This window comes from Leucoraja erinacea, chromosome 27 (genome assembly GCF_028641065.1).
Source record: "Leucoraja erinacea ecotype New England chromosome 27, Leri_hhj_1, whole genome shotgun sequence".
NCBI lineage: Eukaryota > Metazoa > Chordata > Chondrichthyes > Rajiformes > Rajidae > Leucoraja > Leucoraja erinaceus.
This window is the reverse complement of record NC_073403.1, coordinates 5,046,156-5,069,593: the sequence shown is the minus strand read 5'-3', so window position 1 is coordinate 5,069,593 and position 23,438 is coordinate 5,046,156. Positions and strand designations below refer to the sequence as shown.

Here is a 23,438-nt window from a genome sequence, read left to right as displayed (position 1 = left end):
TTTAGCTCCCCCTCCCATCCCCACACTGGGCCTCCTCCATTGTCACAGTGAGGCCCAGCGCAAATCGGAGGAACAGCACCTCATATTTCGCCTGGGTAGCTTCAGGGCCGGATTAAGACCCATAGAGGCCCTAAGCACTTAAAAGATTTTGGTGGACGGTAGATTTACAGCCTTACAGCGCCAGAGGCTCCGGTTCGATCCTGACTACAGGTGCTGTCTGCACAGAGTATGTACATTCTCCAAGTGGGTTTTCTCCGGGTGCTCCAGTTTTCTCCCACTTTCCAAGGATTTGGGTTAATTGGCTTCTGTAAATTGCCCCCTAGTGTGTAGAATGCAATAGAGGGCTAACATAGAATATGTAATTCAAAATATAAACAATAATAAAACATAAAATAAATTTTTATTTTTCACAAATGAAACAAAACTAACAGTACGATGGAAAATAATGTTTCTTTTTGTATACTTCCACTTTATTTATATTTGAAAAGTATTATATTTTCGATTATATAAACCACTTCGAATATTATTTTAGCAAGTTTAAAGTGATTTCTTTTGTGCCGTAAACCATTTACCATTTCTATGGTGACACTCTTCCCTTGATGCCCTAAGCACATGCTTATTTTGCTTAATGGTTAATCCAGCCCTGCCTGGGTAGCTTACACCCCAGTGGTGTGAACATTGACTTCTCTAACTTCAAGTAGCCCTTGCTTTCCCTCTCTCTCCATCCCTCCCCCCTTCCCAGTTCTCCGGCCACTCTTACTGTTTTGTGTCTTCCTTGGTGCAATGAGGCGGCATGCATTCGGCTGACACTGTTTACAGAGAGGGGAAGTAGAGAACGCCTGTGGGTAATGAAGGCACGGTGAGATTGTCAGTAACAGAGGCGGGGGTGGACCGAGGAAATTGAGTGGCGGCACGGTGGCGCGACGGTAGATTTACAGCCTTACAGCGCCAGAGGCTCCGGTTCGATCCTGACTACAGGTGCTCTCTGCACAGAGTTTGTGCATTCTCCAAGTGGGTTTTCTCCGGGTGCTCCAGTTTTCTCCCACTTTCCAAGGATTGTGGGTTAATTGGCTTCTGTAAATTGCCCCCTAGTGTCTAGAATGCAATAGAGGGCTAACATTGAACTGGTGTAAGGGTGATCATTGGACAGCACGAACTTGGTGGGCTGAAGGGCCTGTTTTCACACTGTATCTCCCCCCCCCCCCCCCCCCCCCCCCAAACCCTAAAAGATGTTTATAAAGCTGCTGAATTTAGGATTCGGAATTCTAGAAAGCTGAGGAGGCCAAGTCAGTGGATATATTTAAGGTAGAGGTAGATACATTCTTGATTAGTACGGGTGTTAAGGGTTATGGGGAGAAGGCGTGAAAATGGGGTTCGGAGGGAGAGATAGATTGGCCGTGATTGAAAGGCAGAGTGGACTTGCTGGGCCGAATGGCCTAATTCTGCTCCTATCACTTATGACTTTGTACTCTTGTACTCGCTAGAATTCGGCTTGTACTCGCTAGAATTTAGGAGATTGAGGGGGGATCTTATAGAAACCTACAAAATTCTTAAGGGGTTGGACAGGCTAGAGGCAGGAAGATTGTTCCCGATGTTGGGGAAGTCCAGGACAAGGGGGTCACAGCTTAAGGATAAAGGGGAAATCCTTTAGGACCGAGATGAGAAAAACATTTTTCACACAGAGAGTGGTGAATCTCTGGAACTCTCTGCCACAGAAGGTAGTTGAAGCCACAGTTCATTGGCTATATTTAAGAGGGAGTTAGACGTGGCCCTTGTGGCTAAAGGGATCAGGGGGGTATGGAGAGGAGGCAGGTACGGGATACTGAGTTGGATGATCAGCCATGATTATATTGAATGGCGGTGCAGGCTCGAAGGGCCGAATGGCCGACTCCTGCACCTATTTTCTATGTTTCTATCTTTCTATGACCTTATGAACTTATGACCCACAAAGAAGAGGCAGGGTGGAGGGGTAATTCTCCCTGGTGATATAACCAAGCACCAACAGACAGAGAGCTATAGCACAATAAATATGCATGCAGCATAGAGCCATGAATCAGAGAGTTACAGACCAGCTAGGGGAGGTTCAATTGTAGAGGAAATGCTCGAAGGCATTTTATGAGAGTTGATCAATATTCATCTAGAAAGCAGAAGGATAGTCTCTTGGATATAAAAGCTGGGGTGTCGCACCTCATCAATCCACTGGAATTCCCGCAACAGGGAGTTTGAGTATAGAAGTTGGGATGTAATGTTAAAATTGTACAAGGCATTGGTGAGACCAATTCTGGAGTATGGTGTACAATTTTGGTCGCCTAATTATAGGAAGGATGTCAACAAAATAGAGAGAGTACAGAGGAGATTTACTAGAATGTTGCCTGGGTTTCAGCAACTAAGTTACAGAGAAAGGTTGAACAAGTTAGGGCTTTATTCTTTGGAGCGCAGAAGGTTAAGGGGGGACTTGATAGAGGTTTTTAAAATGATGAGAGGGATAGACAGAGTTGACGTGGAAAAGCTTTTCCCACTGAGAGTAGGGAAGATTCAAACAAGGGGGCATGACATGAGAATTAAGGGACTGAAGTTTAGGGGTAACATGAGGGGGAACTTCTTTACTCAGAGGGTGGTAGCTGTGTGGAATGAGCTTCCAGTGAAGGTGGTGGAGGCAGGTTCGTTTTTATCATTTAAAAATAAATTGGATAGTTATATGGATGGGAAGGGAATGGAGGGTTATGGTCTGAGCGCAGGTATATGGGACTAGGGGAGATTATGTGTTCGGCACGGACTAGAAGGGTCGAGATGGCCTGTTTCCGTGCTGTAACTGTTATATGGTTATATGGTAGGGAAGCTGAAACGCCTGGTAGACAAAAGCGCTGGAGAAACTCAGCGGGTGCAGCAGCATCTCTGGAGCGAAGGAAATAGGCAACGTTTCGGGATGAAACGTTGCCTATTTCCTTCGCTCCAGAGATGCTGCTGCACCCACTGAGTTTCTCCAGCACTTTTGTCCACCTTCGATTTTTCCCAGCATCTGCAGTTCCTTCTTAAACAAGCCGAAACGATAAATGGTTGATGTCCAAGAAGTATGAGGATTGTGTGTGTAGGGAGGATTGTGTGTGCAGGTGCTGGTTTTCACCAAAGAGAGACACAAAATGCCGGAGGAACTCAACGGATCAGGCAGCAACTCTGGAGAAAAAGGAATAGTTGACATTTCATCCGTGAAGAAGGTGTCTCGGCCCAAAATGTCACCTATTCCTTTTCAAATGAGGTGCTGAGTTACTGCATTATTTTGTTGCCCATCTTGACAAAGTGTTCCCAACCTGGGGCCAATTATTGCATTTAGAAGGAGTGGTCTACCTTGCTCCGCTATAGGTTCTTTGATAATAACTGCACGGTGTTGTAACGACAGAGCTAGTGCCAGGGACCCGGGTTCGATCCTGACCACGGGTGCTGTCTGTATGGAGTTTGTACGTTCTCCCCGTGACCTGCATGGGTTGTCTCTGAGATCTTCGGTTTCCTCCCATATGCCAAAGACGTACAGGTTTGTAGGTTAATCGGCTTGGTATGAATGTAACATCGTCCCTAGTGTTAGTGTGCGGGAATGCTGGACGGCGTGGACTTGGTGGGCCGATGGATCGCAACGGGTGGTGAAAACCGCGCAGCACATCATCGGTGCCCCGCTCCCTGCCATGGATGCCCTCCACCGAAAACGGAGTCTGAGACGGGCTGGGAAGATCATCAAAGACCCCTCCCACCCCAACCATGGACTGTTTGCCCTCCTCCCATCAGGGAGGCGGTACAGGAGCCTCAGGTCTCGTACTAGTAGGATGAGGAAAAGCTTCTACAACAACACAATCACACTGCTGAACTCGGAGTCCCGCCGATAGATTTCTCTGGTCCCTCCGTCCCCTTTGTTTAATCATTCTGTATTTCCTGATTATTTTTTTTGTTTTCTTTATGTACAACTACTACGGACTGACGCAAAACTGCATTTTGTTGTACTGAAACTTGTATTTGTGCGATGACATTAAAGTTGAATTGAATTGAATTGAATTGAATTGAATCTCTAAATTCCGCGCTGTGTCTCTAAAACCGAAAACTAAAGCTAATAAACAATTATCCAATTTTTTTGGTCATCACAATGCTGCCAGGTGGGACCTTGTGTTCAAATTAGCCACCCTGGTTCGAGACTGCAACAGTGACTGCACTTGAGGAGATACATAATTTACTGCAAAGGCTTTTCAGATGTTGTGAACACAGGTCTTTATTTAGCTCCTGCTGCACCTGACATCAGCTTGCAGCAAAGAGCTCCTCTCTAATCTGATAGGGAGATGGGCTATTTTTTTACACAATGGGCAATGTGTTGTCTATTTAGAGGCACTGGTAAATTACTTACAGGAATTGAACTACTCTCTTGCTAATAAAAACTGTGGAAAACAAAAGCTGAATCAGCATTGTCAAGGGCGGTTTCACAGAGAATAGCTGATGATTACAAATCTTTATGGTACTCGTGGATGATGTGGAGAGATGCTTACTTTGAGAACGTCACGAAAATTATCAGTAAATACTGCTGGGAGCAACTCAGAAGTTCAATGATGTAATTTCCATTTGTTTCCTTTCAAAGCTTTTTTGCTCATCAGTTTGAAATACTGTCAGGGATGGGAAGCAGGCCTTCTGACTTAGCGGTAAGAGCCGTCCATTCATGCATTAAAGGATCAGATCCACTGCCAATGGGGAAATGAAGAGATATTTGCATTTAAATAGCACCTTTCAAGACATGGCACGTGCTCTTCAGTCACAAACTCTTTGAATCATTTCCCTCTGGAAGGCAAATCCGGACTGTCAAAGCCAGCACAGCCATAACCAAAAATCGGTAGTGTAGCGGCTCCTGCTGGCGCACGCGGGTATCGAACCCGGCGTTCGGAAGCCGCGGTCACGTGACTTGGGAGGGGCTGCTTGTTTTCGCGCGGTTTTGCTTTGGCGCGGGAGTTCAGCGCTGACCACCGATGTGGCCAGACGTGTCTAGAGAACCTGTTTACTGAAAAGTGAATTTTCGAATAAAGATTTGTTTAAAAGTTTAGTTGTCGTTCTTGAGTAGCCTCTTTTTGCTCTGGTATTTTATTTAATTCACATGTTTAATCAATAATGCTTTTATTATTAATATTTAATGTTTTATGTGTCATTCCTAACTATCACTGTATGTCGTTGTCACTTGCGGGTGGAGCACCAAGGCAAATTCCTTGTATGTGAATGCTTGGCCAATAAACTTATTCAATCATTCATTCATTCATTCAAACATCATCTCTCTAATGTTGCAGAATATCCCAAGACACTTTAAAGAAGTAAAAAAAATCAAACAGATTTGACACATAGCTACAAAAGGACAGAATACATTGGCTGACAAAAGATTAGGTAAGAGAGAGAGAGGGGGGGGAATATGGAGGAATTCCCAGACCTCAGAACACACAGATTTGTCGACATGACCACCAATGGCAGAAAGTATAATATTAAGGCAGCACAAAAAAACATTAGGTGTCTTAACACTCTGGAATGTAAACGTCAGGAAAATTATCTCTGGGAAAGTAGTGAAGGAAATATTAAATTTGGAAGGTAGACACAAAATGCTGGACTAACTCAGCGGGTCAGGCAGCATCTCTGGAGAGAAGGAATGGGTGATGTTTTGGGTCGAGACCCTTCTTCAGACTCTATTGTTCATAGCTTAGAAGAGTGGGACAGAGGGAATGGATTCAAACTGGGCTCCAAACACTCAACATGCTCAATAAGATAGGACACAGCAGCTTTCTTCATAAGGTGATGTGATAGGAGTAGAATTAGGCCATTCAGCCCATCAAGTCTACTCCGCCATTCAATCATGGCTGGTCTATCTCTCCCTCCTAACCCCATTCTCCTGCTTTCTCCCCATAACTCCTGACACCCGTACTATCAAGAATCTATCTATCTCTACCATAAAAATATCCATTGCCTTGGCCTCCACAGCCTTCTTTGGCAAAGAATTCCACAGATTCATTACTGTCTGTCTGAAGAAATTCCCCCTCATCTCCTTCGTGAAGGAATGTCTTACTTCAGACTGGAGAAGGGTCTCGACCCGAAACGTCACCCATTCCTTCTATCCAGAGATATTGCCTGACCCGCTGAGTTATTTAAAATTTATTTCATGGCCTAACAGGAGCGCTGGATTAGATATAACTTGTGGCTCCACATGTTATAAAATACACACTGCTCTAATATCTACTTATGTGAAGTTATTGTTTATCTACTTGTCTTAAATCCAGCTGAGCTTCAGTAGATAGAACACTTACCTCTTGAGCCAAGAAGTTTTGCGTTCATCTCCTGTTATGGAGACTTGAAAAGACTTCAAGTGCTGGAGTTATTATGCCCCTGTCCCACATAGGAAACCTGAACGGAAACCTCTGGAGACTTTGCACCCCACCCAAGGTTTCCGTGCGGTTCCCGGAGGTTGCCGGAGGTTGCAGGTAGTGGAAGCAGGTAGGAAGACAGACAAAAACCTCCGGGAACCACACGGAAACCTTGGGTGGGGCGCAAAGTCTCCAGAGGTTTCCGTTCAGGTTTCCTAAGTGGGACAGGGACATTATTACTCCAGCACTTGAAGTCTTTTCAAGTCTCCATAACAGGAGATGAACGCAAAACCTCTTGACTCAAGAGGTTCTATCTACTGAAGCTCAGCGGGATTTAAGACAAGTAGATAAACAATAACTTCACATAAGTAGATATTAGAGCTGTGTGTATTTTATAACATGTGGGGCCACAAGTTATATCTAATCCAGCGCTCCTGTTAGGCCATGAAATAAATTTAAAAAATCGTTTGAAATCAAGGCTCCCACGGTTTCCTAAATTCCACGATCCCAAAGTCCATAAAGTTGTGCACATGCATCTAATTAAAGTGATTTACAGGCAGCGTTGGTTAAAAAGGAAATTATGTGGTTATATATCATAGTTAGTGTCAGTCTTTATTACGCCATATTTCCTTTGTATGAGAACGCAAGAGGATCTGTTAATCAGCAAAGGACGGAAAAATAGGTAAAGAATTAAGTGGAAAAAATAGCTGAAGGATTGTTTTGATCGGGAAATGGTGCTCCAGGTTTGAGACCACAGGAGTGCAAGCAATCTGAGGCATATTACCCCTGATAAACTTTGCACAAAACTGTATTGGAACCATCTGGTCACCAGATTCAGGCCAGCTCACATCAGCATCATAGTTAAATGATTTAGGATTACTTTTAATATATATTTATTGTACGTTTTTTTACTCCTTCCCTGTATATTTCCACCTACTTTGGTCAGCATCTCATGACCTGAAGCCAAATGTCTTTCTCTGCTCAACACAGTCAGCAGAGATTTGCACAGTGGTGCAGCGGGTAGAGCTGCTGCCTCACAGCGTCAGAAACCCAGGGACCAGGTTTACAAAATTCTTAAGGGGTTGGACAGGCTAAATGCAGGAAGATTGTTCCCGATGTTAGGGAAGTCCAGGACAAGGGGTCACAGCTTAAGTATAAGGGGGAAATCCTTTAAAACCGAGATGAGAAGTACTTTTGTCACACAGAGAGTGGTGAATCTCTGGAACTCTCTGCCACAGAGGGTAGTTGAGGCCAGTTCATTGGCTATATTTAAGAGGGAGTTAGATGTGGCCCTTGTGGCTAAGGGGATCAGGGGGTATGGAGAGAAGGCAGGTACGGGATACTGAGTTGGATGATCAGCCATGATCATATTGAATGGCGGTGCAGGCTCGAAGGGCTGAATGGCCTACTCCTGCACCTATTTCTATGTTTCTATGTTTCTATGTTCCTGACTGCGTGACGGGTGCTGGCTGTGTGGAGTATGCCCATCGCATTCTCCCTGAGACAGCGTGGGCTTCCTCCAGGTGCTACGGTTTCCTCCCACTCCCCAATGGTGGTGCAGGTTTGCAGGTTAATTGGCCCTCTGTAAAAATGCCTCCTAAAGTGTCGGGAGTGGAAGTGAAAGTGGGAAAGTGCAGGTTCAGTGCAGACTGAAAATGGGTGCCAGAGATTTCAGTCTAAATCACAGCAGGCTTGACAGCAGACATAGAGACACAAGGATGTGCAGATGCTGGATTCTTGCGTAGAACGCAAAGTGAAGGAGTAACTCTGTGAGTCAGGCAACATCTCTGGAGGACGTGGATAGGCCATACTTTGGATCTGGACTTCAGACTTCTTCATGTAATATGAAACATTCGGTGGCAATGGACAATAGGTGCAGGAGCAGGCCATTCGGCCCTTCGAGCCAGCACCGCCATTCAATGTGATCATGGCTGATCATCCACAATCAGTACACCGTTCCTGCCTTCTCCCCATACCCCCCTGATTCCGCTATCTTTAAGAGCTCTATCTAACTCTCTCTTGAAAACATCCAGAGAGTAGGCCTGCACGGCCTTCTGAGGCAGAGAATTCCACACTCACAACTGTGCGTGAAAAAGTTTTTCCTCATCTCCGTTCTAAATGGCTCACCCCTTATTCTTAAACTGTGGCCCACTTTATATGTAGCAAAGAATGGATACAGTCTGATCTACAACTGTTGGCTTAAGATAATTGTGTACGAAGGAACTGCAGATGTTCGTTTAAACCAAAAATAGACACATAAAGCTGGAGTAACTCAGCAGGTCAGGCAGCACCTCTGGTGAAAAGGAATAGGTGATGTTTTGGGTCGAGACCCTTCTTCAGACTGAGAGTCAGGGGAAAGGGAAACAAGAGATATAGATGGTGATAATAGAGGTGATAGCGAGGTGAAGATGATTCTTGTCATGCCCATTCATAGTTTCTGAGCTTTGCGAGCAGCTCTTAAGAAGATGATGGTGAGTCACCTGCTTGATGACTACAGTCCATATTGTAGAGGATTTAGACCTGGTGATATATTTCCAGATCTGGCTGCGGTACTTCATTATCCAATTTATTTACCTTTAATTCCCACTTTTTCCTTCTTTGCTTTTCTGCACCTGTAGCTCTGTCAATGAGGTAAAGACCAGGAAATTATGATGCGATTGTGTGTCACCTCTCCTGTGAAAAGCAATTTAAAGGGGTGTCCCAAGTAGTTTCGTTTAGTTGAAAGAAACAGCATGGTACCGGGCCCTTCAGCCCACTGACCAATGCTGACCAACAATCACCCATACCATAGAAACATAGAAAATAGGTGCAGGAGTAGGCCATTCGGCCCTTCGAGCCTGCACCACCATTCAGTATGATCATGGCTGATCATCCAACTCAGAATCCCATCCCTGCCTTCTCTCCAAACCCCCTGATCCCTTTAGCCACAAGGGCCACATCTAACTCCCTCTTAAATATAGCCAATGAACTGTGGTCTCAACTACCCTCTGTGGCAGAGAGTTCCACAGATTTACCACTCTGTGTAAAAAATGATTTTCTCATCTCAGTCCTAAAAGACTTCCCCCTTATCCTTAAACTGTGACCCCTAGTTCTGGACTTCCCCAACATCGGGAATAATCTTCCTGCATCGAGCCTGTCCAACCCCTTAAGAATGTTGTAAGTTTCTATAAGACAGGACTATCCTTCACACCTGGCGCTGGGACAATTTACAGAAGCCAATTGATCTCCAAACCTGCAGGTCTTTGGAATGTGGATGGAACCCATAGCACCTGGAGAAAACCCACGCGGTCATAGGGAGATCGAGCAAACTCCGACGAGACAGGACCTGTAGCCAGGATCGAACCCGGGTCTCTGGTGCTGTGAGGCAGCAAATCAACCACTGCGCCACCGTGCCACCCAGGTCCTTGTGAGGTCTTTGAAATTATAACAATTTTGACAACGTGGACAGAAACATAATGTTTCCACTTCTGGGAAGAGTTAACTAGAAAGTATTAACTTACCTGTGACATCAGATTTTATAAACAGTGGGGTTAATGTAGCCATCTTCAATACCTCCAGGTCCAATTCCATGTGTAGGAAGGAACTGCAGATGCTGGTTTAAACCGAAGATAGACACAAAGTGCTGGAGTAACTCAGCGGGACAGGCAGCAGCTCTGGAGAGAAGGGACGGGTGAAGAAGGGTCCAGACTCCAGTCTTGACCCGAAACAACACCCATTTCCTTCTATCCAGAGATGCTGCCTGTCCCGCTGAGTTTCTCCAGCATTTATCTGTCTATCTTCAGTGTAAGCCAGCATCTGCAGTTCCTTGGTGGACAAAAGTGCTGGAGAAACACAGCGGGTGCAGCAGCATCTAGGGAGCGAAGGAAATAGACAATGTTTCAGGCCGAAACCCTTCTTCAGACTGATGTAGGATTTTGTCTACCTTCGATTTTCCAGCATCTGCAGTTCCTTGCTACTCAATTATATACATATCAGATTCAGATTCAGATTCAATCTTTATTGTCATTGTGCAGTGTACAGTACAGAGACAACGTAATGTAGTTAGCATCTCCCTAGAAGAGCGACATAGAATATGAGCAATAAATATATTTAGGTGCATTCAGTCATAGTAGTGCAATTATTTTTTCCTGGTGGAAGGAGTGTCCGGGGGGGGGGGGGGGGGGTGGGGGGTGTTGGTAGTGTAACAGCCGCAGGGTGGGGGTGGGCCTGGGGTCCCGTGATTGGCAGTCACCGAGGTACAGTGTTAGAGTAGTGTAACAGCCGCAGGGAAGAAGCTGTTCCTGGACCTGCTGGTCCGGCAACAGAGAGACCTGTAGCTCCTCCCGGATGGTAGGAGGGTAAACAGTCCATGGTTGGGGTGAGAGCAGTCCTTGGCGATGCTGAGCGCCCTCCGCAGACAACGCTTGCTTTGGACAGACTCAATGGAGGGGAGTAAGGAACCGGTGATGCGTTGGGCAGTTTTCACCACCCTTTACTGCCTAGGCTGATTTGTCAAATTGTCTTATTGTGCAGGCTGCCCAAGGCCTAGCCTGCTGGCAACTATCAGCTCTCATATATCCCATATCTACTCTGGGTTTGGTTTCACTTCAGGAATAAACACCTGAAATTAAAACGATGCTGACCTCTAGAATTGCCAAGTGGGGATGGAGAGGGGAACAGCAGCGCAGTGGAGGCAGTGGAGGCTGCCGGGTGTTGTAGTCCGCATGGCCTGGGTCTGCGCAGACTCTGTAGGCGAGAGGCCGACGCAGAGACTACAGCCCCCAGCGTGCCTTGCGGTGGGTTTGTGACGCAGTCGGCACTGGCTACACGGGGAAACTTTCATAACCTGGGCCGGCGCAGAAAAGTTGGTATCTTATTTTGTTTCCCCCCTCCATCCCCTTTTAATCTTTTAGCTCCTTTGTTTCTGCTGTCGTCGTGTGTAGCTGCGTATTAAAAACAATTTGCTTTCACTTTCAGTTCTAATCCTGGAGAGAGTCAGGTCCTTTCACACGTCTCAACTCGGTAAGGTTGGAGTTGCCGCACCTCCCTTCAATGTTCTTTACTCGTGTTTGACGTCGTTAATGGTCATGGCATTGAGGCAGAGGGAAGGGGTGGGGGGAGAGAAGGACGTGGGATAAGGGAGGGAGGGGGAGATAGAGAGGGATGGGGGAGATAGAGAGGGGGAGATATAGAGAGGGGGGGGGGGAGAGAGAAGGACGTGGGAGATGGGAAGGGGGAGGGAGAGAGAGAGGGATGGGGAGAAGGGGAGGGGGGCAGAGAGAGGAAGGGGAAGAGATAGGGAAGGGGGAGAAGGGAAGGATTGGGGTCCCTTCCACAAATCCAGTCATTGGAGGTACCCGGGGTGTGGTAACTGGAGATTGGGGAGGGGGATTGGAGATGGCATTGGGTGGTTCGGGGGTGGGGGCTGGAGATTGGGAGGGAAAGACTGGAGGAGGTGATTGGAGGGGGGATTAGAAATGGTTGGGAGAAGATGGATGGGAGGGGGGTAGTGACTAACATGGGGGGACTGTCGATGAGAGTGGGGTGGGTGGTGACTGAGGGAGGGGGTTGTGACTAGTGATGGGGGGAGGGGGGTGACTAGTGATGGGGAGGGGGGGACTAGTGATGGGGGGGAGGGGGTGACTAGGGGGGGGGGGGGGTGACTAGGGATGGGGGGAGGGGGACTAGGGATGGGGGAGGGGTGACTAGTGATGGGGGAGGGGGTGACTAGTGATGGGGGGAGGGGTGACTAGGGATGGGGGGGGGGGTGACTAGTGATGGGGGGAGGGAGTGGGTGAGTGATGGGGGGGGAGGGGGTGACTAGGGAGGGGGGGAGGGGTGACTAGGGATGGGGGAGGGGTGACGGGAGATGGAGGGCTTTCCAGATGTTAAAGTGACTGGAGTTTACCATTTAAGGTAATAATAAGGGGGGGGGGGAAGAATTTCTTTGTACCTGAATGTAGAACAGAGCAGCACAGGAACAAGCCCTGCAGGCTTCAGCCCACGATGCCTGTGTCAAACACGGATGCCAAAATAGGCTAGTTTAGATAAGTTTATGTTTATGAAGGAACTGTAGATGCTGGTAAAATCTAAGGTGGTCACAAAATGCTGGAGTTTCTCCGGCATTCTGTGTCCACCTTAGATTAGTTTATCATTGTCTTGTGTACTGAGGTACAGTAAAAAGCTGTTTGTTGTGTGCTATCCAGTCAGCAAAAAAACGATGATGATTATTGTAATCAAGCAGTCCACAGTGTACAGATACAGGATAAAGATTATAATGTTTAGTGCAAGATTAAGTCCAGTAAAGTCTGATTAAAGATGTGTAGAGAGGAGCTACAGATGTTGGTTTACACCAAAGATAGACGCCAAAAATGCCGGAGTAACTCAGCCGGACAGACAGCATCTCTGGCGAGAAGGAATGGGTGACGTTTCGGGTTAAGACCCTTCAGACTCAATCTAATTCTGTCTATCTGATAAGAGATAGTTCAAATAACTCCAATGAGGTAGATGGAATGTAAGGTGAGAGGACAGTTCAGTTCATCCATCTAATATTCAGTTCGTGGGTAGTATCAATGTGCTAATTGCCTCTGAAGTTGGATTTCCCCCCACCCCCCTTAACAACTCAGTAAGAAAGCCCTTGGTCATGGCGATAATATCACTGACTACAGGAAAAATGATTTACCAGCTCTATCATTTCCAATTTGTATTAAATTGAAGGCTTCCTAGATTTCCGACATCAAAATAGCATGTGGTGTGCAGGTTTAGTGAAGCACTGTATATAAATATCAAAGCCATGTGCATTACAGGTGCTATGGGATATCTGCTCATCAATGTGTTGCAGAAAACACAATAGTTCACCTCCATCTGGGGATTTCTGCTATTTGATTGCTCGGCATAAACTCTTAACACCCTTTCCTTCCTCTCACCATCTTAATATATGGAAAATAACAAATCTGGGGAACCAACTTTTTTTAATTGAGTTGTTTCCGAGTCGCACCCGAAATTCATTCTGGTGTTTTTAAAAAAAAAAAAATTAAAAAAAAATTCCCAATAGGCCAGTTGCCATGGAGACCTCTAGATATGGTCTTCATCTCTGTAGTGATACAAAACGGTATCCACACTGCAAGGATATTCCATTGCTTGCGGAACACTTTTTGAATAAGGTAGACGCTACATAACAGGACGTTTTCCTTGTGCATACAAGGAACTGCAGACGCTGGTTTACCAAAAAAGAGACAAAGTGCTGGAGTAACTCAACAGGTCAGGCAGCATCTCTGAAGAACATGGATAGGTGACGTTACAGGTCTGAAGAAAAGGTCCTTAGACTTTAGAGAGATAGTGTGGAAACAGGCCCTTAGTCCATGCCGATCAACCCTCTCCCCCCCGCCCTCCCCCCCCCGGGTACACTAACACTGCTTCACACTCGGGACAATTTACAATTTTACCAAAGCCAATTAACCTACAAAGCTGCACGTCTGTGGAATGTGGGAGGAAACCGGAGCACCGGAGAAAACCCACGTGGTCACAGCGAGAACGTGCAAACTCTGCACAGACAACTCACGTTGTCAGGATCAAACCCGGGCCTCTGGTGCTGTAAAGCAGCAACATTACTGCTGCACCACTGTTTGCCGCCCTGATCCAAAACCATCTATCCATGGTATCTATTGATGCTGCCTGACCTGTGGAGTTATCCCAGCATTTTATGTCGTTATAAGATGTTTTATTTCTTTATTTTTTTTAACTGGAATTCTCAAGTCGGGAGCATTTGTCGGTTGCTAAATGCAATTTATTTCTGTGCGTTCTCAGACCGCTCACAATGAACGAAGATCCAGAACATGACAACTCGTCGATGTATTCCAGCACCTTTGCCCAGGTTATCTTTGTCAACGTGGAAAAACTGTACATGACCGACATTCCAGTGAAATGCAACTACACACTGACATCCAAGATCGCAGCTCATAAGAAGGATTGGATTGGAATTTTCAAGGTAGGAATTTTTTTTTCCGAATGTTTGTTGGGGTGAAGTGCGACAAAGAGGCAGATTGTCACAGTATGCATGCTCATAGTTTGGTTTTAGGGACACAGCGCGGAAACAGGCCCTTCGGTCTGCGACCCCCATACATTAACGCTATCCTACACACACTAGGGGCAATTTACATGTACACCAAGCCAATTAACCTACAAACTATTTTCATAAGTTCCGATGTTGGGGAAGTCCAGGACAAGGGGTCACAGCTTAAGGATAAGGGGGAAATCCTTTAAAACCGAGATGAGGAGAACTTTTTTCACACAGAGAGTGGTGAATCTCTGGAACTCTACCTGCCACAGCGGGTAGTTGAGGCCAGTTCATTGGCTATATTTAAGAGGGAGTTAGATGTGGCCCTTATGGCCAAGGGGATCAGAGGGTATGGAGAAAAGGCAGGTACGGGATACTGAGTTGGATGATCAGCCATGATCATATTAAATGGCGGTGCAGGCTCGAAGGGCAGAATGGCCTACTCCTGCACCTAATTTCTATGTTTCTATGTTTCTAAACCTGTACGTCTATGGAGTGTGGGAGGAAAGTGAAGATCTTGGGGAGAACGTACAAGCACCGTACAGATAAGCATCCGTGGTCAAGATCGAACACGGGACTGGGTCACTGGCGCTGAAAGGCAGCAACTTCTCCCGCTGTGCTACCCATTGTCTTCTAGTTAATAACGAAAAGAAAACTGGCAGAGATGTGACCAGAGGGAGAACATGCAAACTCCACACAGGCAGCAGTGGAGGTCAGGATTATATGCTGAGGCAGCTCCTTGACCAGATGGTTTTGTTTTCTTCCCTGGCGTCCAGCATCATCAAAGACCCGCACTAGCCTGGCCACGCTCTCATTTCACTCCTACCATTGGGAAGAAGATATAAGGAGACTGAAAACTGTGAACTCCAGGTTCAACAATAAATAGCTTCCCAACAACTGGTGATTAATTTTGGGATTTCCCTTTTTAATTTCAAATATCTGGCGTTTCCAGTATTTCATAAGTAGTAGGAGCAGAATTAGGCCATTCGACCCATCAAGTCTACTCCAAAACTCAATCATGTCTGATCTCTCTTTCCCTCATAACCCCATTCTCCTGCCTTATCCTCATAACCCCTGACACCTGTACTAATCCAGAATCTATCAATCTCCACATTAAAAAATATCCATTGACGGCCTCCACTGCCTACTGTGTGAATGAATTCCACAGATTCACCACCCTCTGACTAAATAAATTCCATCTCATCTCCTTTCTCAGGGGTACACCCTTTTATTATGAGCCTTTGGCCCTAGGCACTCCCACTAGTGGAAACATCCTCGCCACATCCACCCTGTCCAAGCCTCTCGCTATTCGGGAAGATTCAATGAGGTGCCCTCTCATCCTTCTAAACTCCAGCCGAGTACTGGCCCAGTGCCGTCAAAGGCCGATCATATGTTAACCCAATCAGCCCTGGGATCATTCTCGTCAACCTCCTCTGGACCCTCAATAATGTCAGCACATCCTTCCCCGGATATGGGGCCCAAAACTGCTCGCAGTCGTCCAAGTGGTTAGCTTTTGTAGCATTTCTAGAAGTGGTGTGTTTTGGATGAGCGGCTACCACCACTACACTGACCTTCCAGTTTTGTAACGTGTACACAGCCACCTCCTGTACACAGCAACATGATAACCACTGACCAATGTCTGTTTCAGTGCTGGCCAATCTATGATTCGGTGACCTTTCAGCTTGCTATTTCTTTTCTGAACCTTCTGAGTTGGCAATTAAAATATCCTTGCTTGGTACAGCTGGTAGAGTTCCTGCCTTACAGTGCCAGAGACCCGGGTTTGATGCTGATTACAGGTGCTGTCTGTACAGAGTTTGTACGTTCTCCCTGTGACCTGCGTGGGTTTTCTCCGGGTGCTCCGGTTTTCTCCCACACTCCAAAGACGGGCTTCGGTAAAGTACATTGTTCCTAGTGCGTGGGATAATGTTAGTGTACGGGAATTGCTGGTCGCCACGGACTCGGTCTGGTTCCGCGCTGTATCTCTAAACCAAACTAGACTAATTCAATCCTTTTTGACGGAGAATAAACTTTCCACCGATGCATTTCCACAGCTGTTTAGTGAGGTCAGTTTATTGATCTTTATTGATCTTTGCCTGCAGGTTGGATGGAGCACTGCCCGAGATTACCACACTTTTGTTTGGGCACCTCTCCCAAAGTGGGACAGTCTTGTGGAGCGGCAACAACAAGTGACGTTTGAGGGTAAGAACTTTCAAAAATCTCCAATCTCGCCAGAGTACAGTCTAGCCTCATTATTGCAGACATCTTTACAATGGATATTGGATGTAGAAGAACATTCTCACAGTAATGGTATATGCCTGGAACATGCTGCCAAAGACGGCGGTGGGGGCAGTAATGATAGTGGCATCTTAGAGGGATTTACAGAGGTACATGGATATGCAGGGAATGGAAGTATATGGATGGACTGCAGGCAGCGGCAATTAGTGTAGGAAGGAACTGCAGATGCTGGTTTGAAAAGAAGATAGATATAAAAAGCTCCAGCATTTTTGATTCTACCTTTGATTTTTCCAGCATCTGCAGGTCTTTCTTAAACGTAAAGAGGGAGGGTTTTGTTTGCACCCTTGTTTTGAATAAACACCCTTGTCTTAGAATAAAGGGGAGGTCATTTAAGACTGAGGTGAGAAAACACTTTTTCACCCAGAGAGTTGTGAATTTATGGAATTCCTGCCACAGAGGGCAGTGGAGGCCAAGTACTGGATGGATTTAAGAGAGAGTTAGATAGAGCTCTAGGGGCCAGTGGAGTCAAGGGATATGGGGAGAAGGCAGGCACGGGTTATTGATAGGGGACGGTCAGCCATGATCACAATGAATGGCGGTGCTGGCTCGAAGGGCCGAATGGCCTCCTGCACCTAGTTTCTATGTTTAATGCATCTTGTGATGGAGACCGTGACTAATAAAACTAAGCATGCAAACGTCTGTTATTTTGTTTTTTCCCCCAGCTTACTATCTTCCAAAGGATGAAAATGACTTCTACCAGTTTTGCTACGTCACGCAGAAGGGTGAAATCCGTGGGGCCAGCACACCCTTTGGTTTCCGGCTAATGGGCCACAGCACATCTGAACGGCTGGACAGTGACTCTTCTCAAGAGATGCTCATCATCACCACACAAGTGAGATATTTCATTCAAAGCACACCCTCCTTTTCTCAGTTGTCCACATAGGCCGCTGCCTCACAATAGACAATAGGTGCAGGAGTAGGCCATTCGGCCCTTCGAGCCAGCACCGCCATTCAATGTGATCGTGGCTGATCATCCACAATCAGTACCCCGTTTCTGCCTTCTCCCCATATCCCCTGACTCCGCTATTTCTAAGAGCCCTATCTAGCTCTCTCTTGAAAGCATTCAGAGAACCTGCCTCCACCGCCCTCTGAGGCAGAGAATTCCACAGACTCACCACTCTCTGTGAGAAAAAGTGTTTCCTCGTCTCCGTTCTAATCACAGCGCCAAGAGTTCCGGGTTTGATTCCGAATAGTGAAAGGGCTGTATCGAGTAGATGTGGAGAGGATGTTTCCACTAGTGGGATAGTCTAGGACCAGAGGGTTTTATCGAGGGCCATGACCTGCGTGGGTTTTCTCCGGGCGCTCTGGTTTCATCCCACACTCCAAAGACCTGCAGATTTGTAGGCTAATTGGCTTTGGTAAAATTGTAGACTGTGCCAAATGCGTGTAGGATAATGTTAGTGTGCGGGGATCGCTGGTCGGTGCAGACTCGGTGGGTCGAAGGGCCTGTTTCTGCGCTGTATCTCTAAACTAAATTAAATGTATTTTAGTGGAATTGTGGGCGGTAATCTAATTGGTGTCAGGGGTTGGCTGTGACAGTTCTGAATAACGCCAGAGTCAAGGAACTGTGAAATGCTGTGTTTGTGCTGCTCCTGCCTCCTGCCTCGATTAAAGTCCTTTATTGTTTAAGAGGGAACTGCAGATGCTGGAGAATCAAAGGTTACACAAAAAAGCTGGAGAAACTCAGCGGGTGCAGCAGCATCTATGGAGCGAAGGAAATAGGCAACATTTCGGGCCGAAACCCTTTCGGCCCGAAACGTTGCCTATTTCCTTCGCTCCATAGATGCTGCTGCACCCGCTGAGTTTCTCCAGCTTTTTTGTGTAACCTTCGATTAAAGTCCTATTGCTTTCCGGGTTGATTTCGATACAGTTCATCTTTTCACAAAACTTCTGGCAAGCACTGCTGAAGTTTGCTGGATGGGTTTTAAGAGGCAGGGATGTATATTTTGACATTTTCCAAAAGTTAGGTGAGGCTGCAGGGTTTCTCGCTGTGACTGTGAGCTGCTGTTACACTTTTATCTAGGAATCTAAGTTGCAAATGTTTTAAATCAGTAATGCTCATAAAAGCGAGCCATGGTCTGCTTTTCCTTTATCTGTGACCCCCGAGTATGCGTTCTACAGCCAGATGTTTAGGCAGTCCTTTCACTGTCCAGTATTCTGGAATGCTGACAGTGCTGTTCCTCCCAGCCTTTTTTTTCTTGCTCCAATGGAAAAAAAAAGATCTGGGAATGCTGGAATGTTATGGTGGGGGTGGGGGACATTCTTATCTCCAATTTCCATACTGCTAGCTGAACAGCCCCTTTAAAATGGACAGGCTAGATGCAGGAAGATTATTCCTGATGTTTGGGAAGTCCAGGGGTCACAGTTTAAGGATAAGAGGGAAGTCTTTTAGGGCCGAGATGAGAAAATCATTTTTTCACACAGAGAGTGGTGAATCTGTGGAATTCTCTGCCACAGAAGGTAGTTGAGGCCAGTTCATTGGCTATATTTAAGAGGGAGTTAGATGTGGCCAAAGGGATCAGGGGGTATGGAAAGAAGGCAGGTTAGAGGATACTGAGTTGGATGATCAGCCATGATCATATTGAATGGCGGCGCAGGCTTGAAGGGCCGAATGGCCTACTCCTGCACCTATTTTCTATGTTTCTATGAAATGGAGCTGTAAGTCTGGCCCATCCCTGACAGCAAAACGCCGTCCACTTTGCAACAGACACGGTGGCGCAGCGGTAGAGTTGCTGCTTCACACTGCCAGGAGACCCAGGTTCCATCCTCACTACGGGTGCTGTCTGCGCGGAGTTTGCACGTTCTCCCCGTGACCGCGTGGGTTTTCTCCGAGATCTTCGATCCCCTCACACACTCCAAAGACGTGCAGGCTTGAAGAACTGCAGATGCTGGTTTAAATCGAAGGTAGACACAAAATGCTGGAGTGACTCAGCGGGTCAGGCAGAAGGAGTGGGTGGCTCTCCTTCTCTCCAGAGATGCTGCCTGACCCGCTGAGTGACTCTCCACAATTTTGTGTCCACCAGGTTTGTAGGTTAATTGACTTGGTATAAGTGTAAATTGCCCTTGGTGTGTGTAGAATAGTGTTAATGTGCGGGGATCGCTGGTTGTGCTAGGCTCGGTGGGCCGAAGGGCCTGTTTCCGCGCTGTATCTCTAAACTAAACAACACTAAACTAAAGCAGACCCGACGAGCCAGTGAGAAACTGAAAGTCAGGGTGTACGTCAGAGAAAAATGTAGGAACAGGAGTAAATCACCTGAGTCCCAATGTTCAATGTGCTCATGGCTGATGTACCTCCAGCTTCATCTGCATCAGTGTCCTCAGGATTCCTCAATTTATTAATATTTCAGAAATATATCTACTTGTTTATAATGCCTCTATGCTTGAACCTTCTCGATTCTCCAAGGTAGAGGACCGCCCTCTGTGAGGAAAATGTTCCAATGCACCTCACCAAGCAGAAAGGTCCACACTCCCATGAGCTTGGGTGAAAACATATTGGCTGGGAATGAATGGTCTGGGGTAAAGCATTAAATTGGGTAGATGTTTAGCAGGAAGTTATTAAGTGATCATTTTAAGGAATGAGAATTGACTTGCAAACAGAGCATGTAGCAGCGCTGGATACTAGTGAACTAGTCTTAATTCTATGCTTGGTGAATTATTTGCTGTGAATTATCTGCACTTTCTTAAGTGGTTGGACAGGCTAGATGCAGGAAGATTGTTCCCGATGTTAGGAAAGTCCAGGACAAGGGGTCACAGCTTAAGGATAAAGGGGAAATCCTTTAAAACCGAGATGAGAAGAACTTATTTCACGTAGAGAGTGGTGAATCTCTGGAACTCTCTGCCACAGAGGGTAGTTGAGGCCAGTTCATTGGCTATATTTAAGAGGGAGTTAAATGTGGCCCTTGTGGCTAAGGGGATCAGGGGGTATGGAGAGAAGGCAGGTACGGGATACTGAGTTGGATGATCAGCCATGATCATATTGAATGGCGGTGCAGGCTCGAAGGGCCGAATGGCCTACTCCTGCACCTAATTTCTATGTTCTATGTTTCTATGTTAATTACTGGAAAGTTAGATCAATAATAAGCAATTATTACTTCAGTGCAGGCATCAAACAGGAAAACCCAATGTCAAGGAGGTGTCCCAACCCGAAACGTTGCCTGTCCATTCCCTTCAAAGGTGCTGCCTAACCCGCACACAATACTCCAGGTGTGGTCTCACTAGGGCCCTGTACAACTGCAGAAGGACCTCTTTGCTCCTATACTTAACTCCTCTTGTTATGAAGGCCAACACACCACTAGATGTCTTCACTGTACAGGGCCCTGGTGAGACCACGCCTGGAGTATTGTGTGCAGTTTTGGTCTCCAAATTTGAGGAAGTACATTCTTGCAATTGAGGGAGTGCAGCATGGGTTCACGAGGTTAATTTCCAGGAGGGTGGGACTGTCATATGTTGCAAGAATGGAGCGACTGGGCTTGTATACACTGGAATTTTGACGGATGAGAGGGGATCTTATTGAAACATATAAGATTATTAAGGGATTGGACACGCTAGAGGCAGGTAACATGCTCCCAATGTTGGAATCCAGAACCAGGGGCCACAGTTTAAGAATAAGGGGTAGGCCATTTAGAACGGAGATGATGAAAAACGTTTTCACCCAGAGGGTTGTGAATCTGTGGAATTCTCTGCCTCAGAAGGCAGTGGAGGCCAATTCTCTGGCTGCTTTCAAGAGAGAGTTAGATGGAGCTCTTAAAGATAGCGGAGAATAGGGATATGGGGAGAAGGCAGGAACGGGGTACTGATTATGGAAGATCAGCCATGATCACAGTGAATGGTGGTGCTGGCTCAAAGGGCCGAATGGCCAACTCCTGCACCTATTTTCTATTGTCTATTGTTAGCTCGAGTAACTGGTTTTGAGAGAGGCCGCTGAAACATCTGCCTTCTCCCCTCGTTCTCCAGTTTGCCTGACGTTTTGTCTCCTATTTTTGTTTTTTAATTCCTCCTGCAACAGGAGAAACAAGAAGAAACGGAAAGGGAGAGAATTGAGCTGAAGGAGAACAACCTGAAGTTGGTTGTGGAAAATGCCACCTTGAAGGAAAAGATCAAAGAGCTGGAAACTCAGGCAGCGAAGGAAAAGGAGGAACATTCTACAGCACTGGAAATAAATAAGGTACAGTCACTCCAATTGGGTTGCTTAACCTTGCTCTCAAATATCTTGTTCATTCTGTTAGATGTTAATGCCCCTGTCCCACTTAGGAATCCTGAACGGAAACCTCTGGAGACTTTGCGCCCCACCCAAGGTTTCCGTGCAGTTCCCGGAGGTTTTTGTCGGTCTCCCTAATGGTCGAATGTGGTTTCCGCTTCTTTTATGTTCCGGCGATTATTTCAAAAAAATTCGAAACCGGCCGCGACTAAAAATAGGATGTCGTTTTAAAATTCGGTATTTTTTTTGTCAAAGCCGGCTCTCAAATATCTTCCACTAAGGTAAGACCTTCCACTACCTGCAACCTCCGGCAACCACCTGCAACCTCCCGCAACTTCCGGCAACCACCTGCAACCTCCGGCAACCACCTGCAACCTCCAGGAAACTACCTGCAACCACCTGCAACCACCTGCAACCTCCGGCAACCACCTGCAACCTCCGGCAACCACCTGCAACCTCCGGCAACCACCTGCAACCTCTGGCAACCACCTGCAACCTCCAGGAAACCACCTGCAACCTCCGGCAACCACCTGCAACCTCCAGGAAACCACCTGCAACCTCCAGGAACCACCTGCAACCTCCAGGAACCACCTGCAACCTCCAGGAACCACCTGCAACCTCCGGCAACCACCTGCAACCTCCGGCAACCACCTGCAACCTCCGGAAACCACCTGCAACCTCCGGCAACCACCTGCAACCTCCGGCAACCACCTTCAACTAGCATCACAACCAGCTTCGACTAAAAAATTAACAATTTTTTTAAACGGCAACCTATTTTTAGTCGCGGCCAGTTTTGAATGTTTTGAAATAATCGCCGGAACATAGAAGAAGCGGAAACCACTTTCGACAATTAGGGAGACTGACAAAAACCTCCGGGAACCGCACGGAAACCTTGGGTGCGGCGCAAAGCCTCCAGAGGTTTCCGTTCAGGTTTCCGTTCAGGTTGCCTAAGTGGGACAGGGGCATAAGGATGTTGACAGGACTTGAAGGCCTGAGCTACAGGGAGAGGTTGGGCAAACTGGGACTTTATTCCTTGGAGTGTAGGAGGTTAAGAGGTGATCTTACAGAGAGTGTATAGGGTAATGAGGGGGATCGATCGGGTAACTGCGCATAGTCTTTTAGCCAGGGTAGGGGAATCAAGGAGAGGACACAGGTTTAAGGTGAGAGGGGAAACATTTAATGGGAATCTGAATGGCAACTTTTTCCACACAGAGGGTTATAGCTATACGGAACGCACTGCCAGAGGCGATAGTCGAGGCAGGCACTAACAACATTTGGACATGTACATGCGTAGGAAAGGGATAGAGGGATATGGGACTAACACAGGTGATTGGCACTCTTTTACAGTATTTGGGGCATTTTGGTCGGCATGGATGAGTTGGGCTGAAGGGCATGTTTCCATGTTGTATGACTATGCCTCTATTCTAGGACGATGGGAATGTGTCAGAGGATTAGATCCAGGCCATTTGGGAGCAAACAAAAATAACAAAAACTGATGTGTGAATTCTGAAATAAAAAATATTCCTTCAGGCCAGGTAGCATCTGT

General features: G+C 46.6%; 1 protein-coding gene across 4 annotated transcripts in view; it reads left to right on the top strand.

The window, feature by feature from the left end:
- The first annotated feature begins 11,097 nt into the window (after nucleotides 1-11,097).
- The window catches only part of LOC129710113 (tax1-binding protein 1 homolog B-like), a 48,132-nt gene continuing 35,791 nt past the window's right edge, over nucleotides 11,098-23,438 (top strand). For all 4 annotated transcript variants that reach the window (XM_055656854.1, XM_055656851.1, XM_055656853.1 and 1 more), the window contains exons 1-6: nucleotides 11,098-11,208; nucleotides 11,322-11,366; nucleotides 14,151-14,331; nucleotides 16,500-16,599; nucleotides 17,358-17,527; nucleotides 21,701-21,859. In XM_055656854.1, the coding sequence (XP_055512829.1) occupies nucleotides 14,161-14,331; nucleotides 16,500-16,599; nucleotides 17,358-17,527; nucleotides 21,701-21,859 (600 nt within the window). In that variant the 5' untranslated portion in view covers nucleotides 11,098-11,208; nucleotides 11,322-11,366; nucleotides 14,151-14,160. The remainder of the gene's footprint in view (nucleotides 11,209-11,321; nucleotides 11,367-14,150; nucleotides 14,332-16,499; nucleotides 16,600-17,357; nucleotides 17,528-21,700; nucleotides 21,860-23,438) is intronic.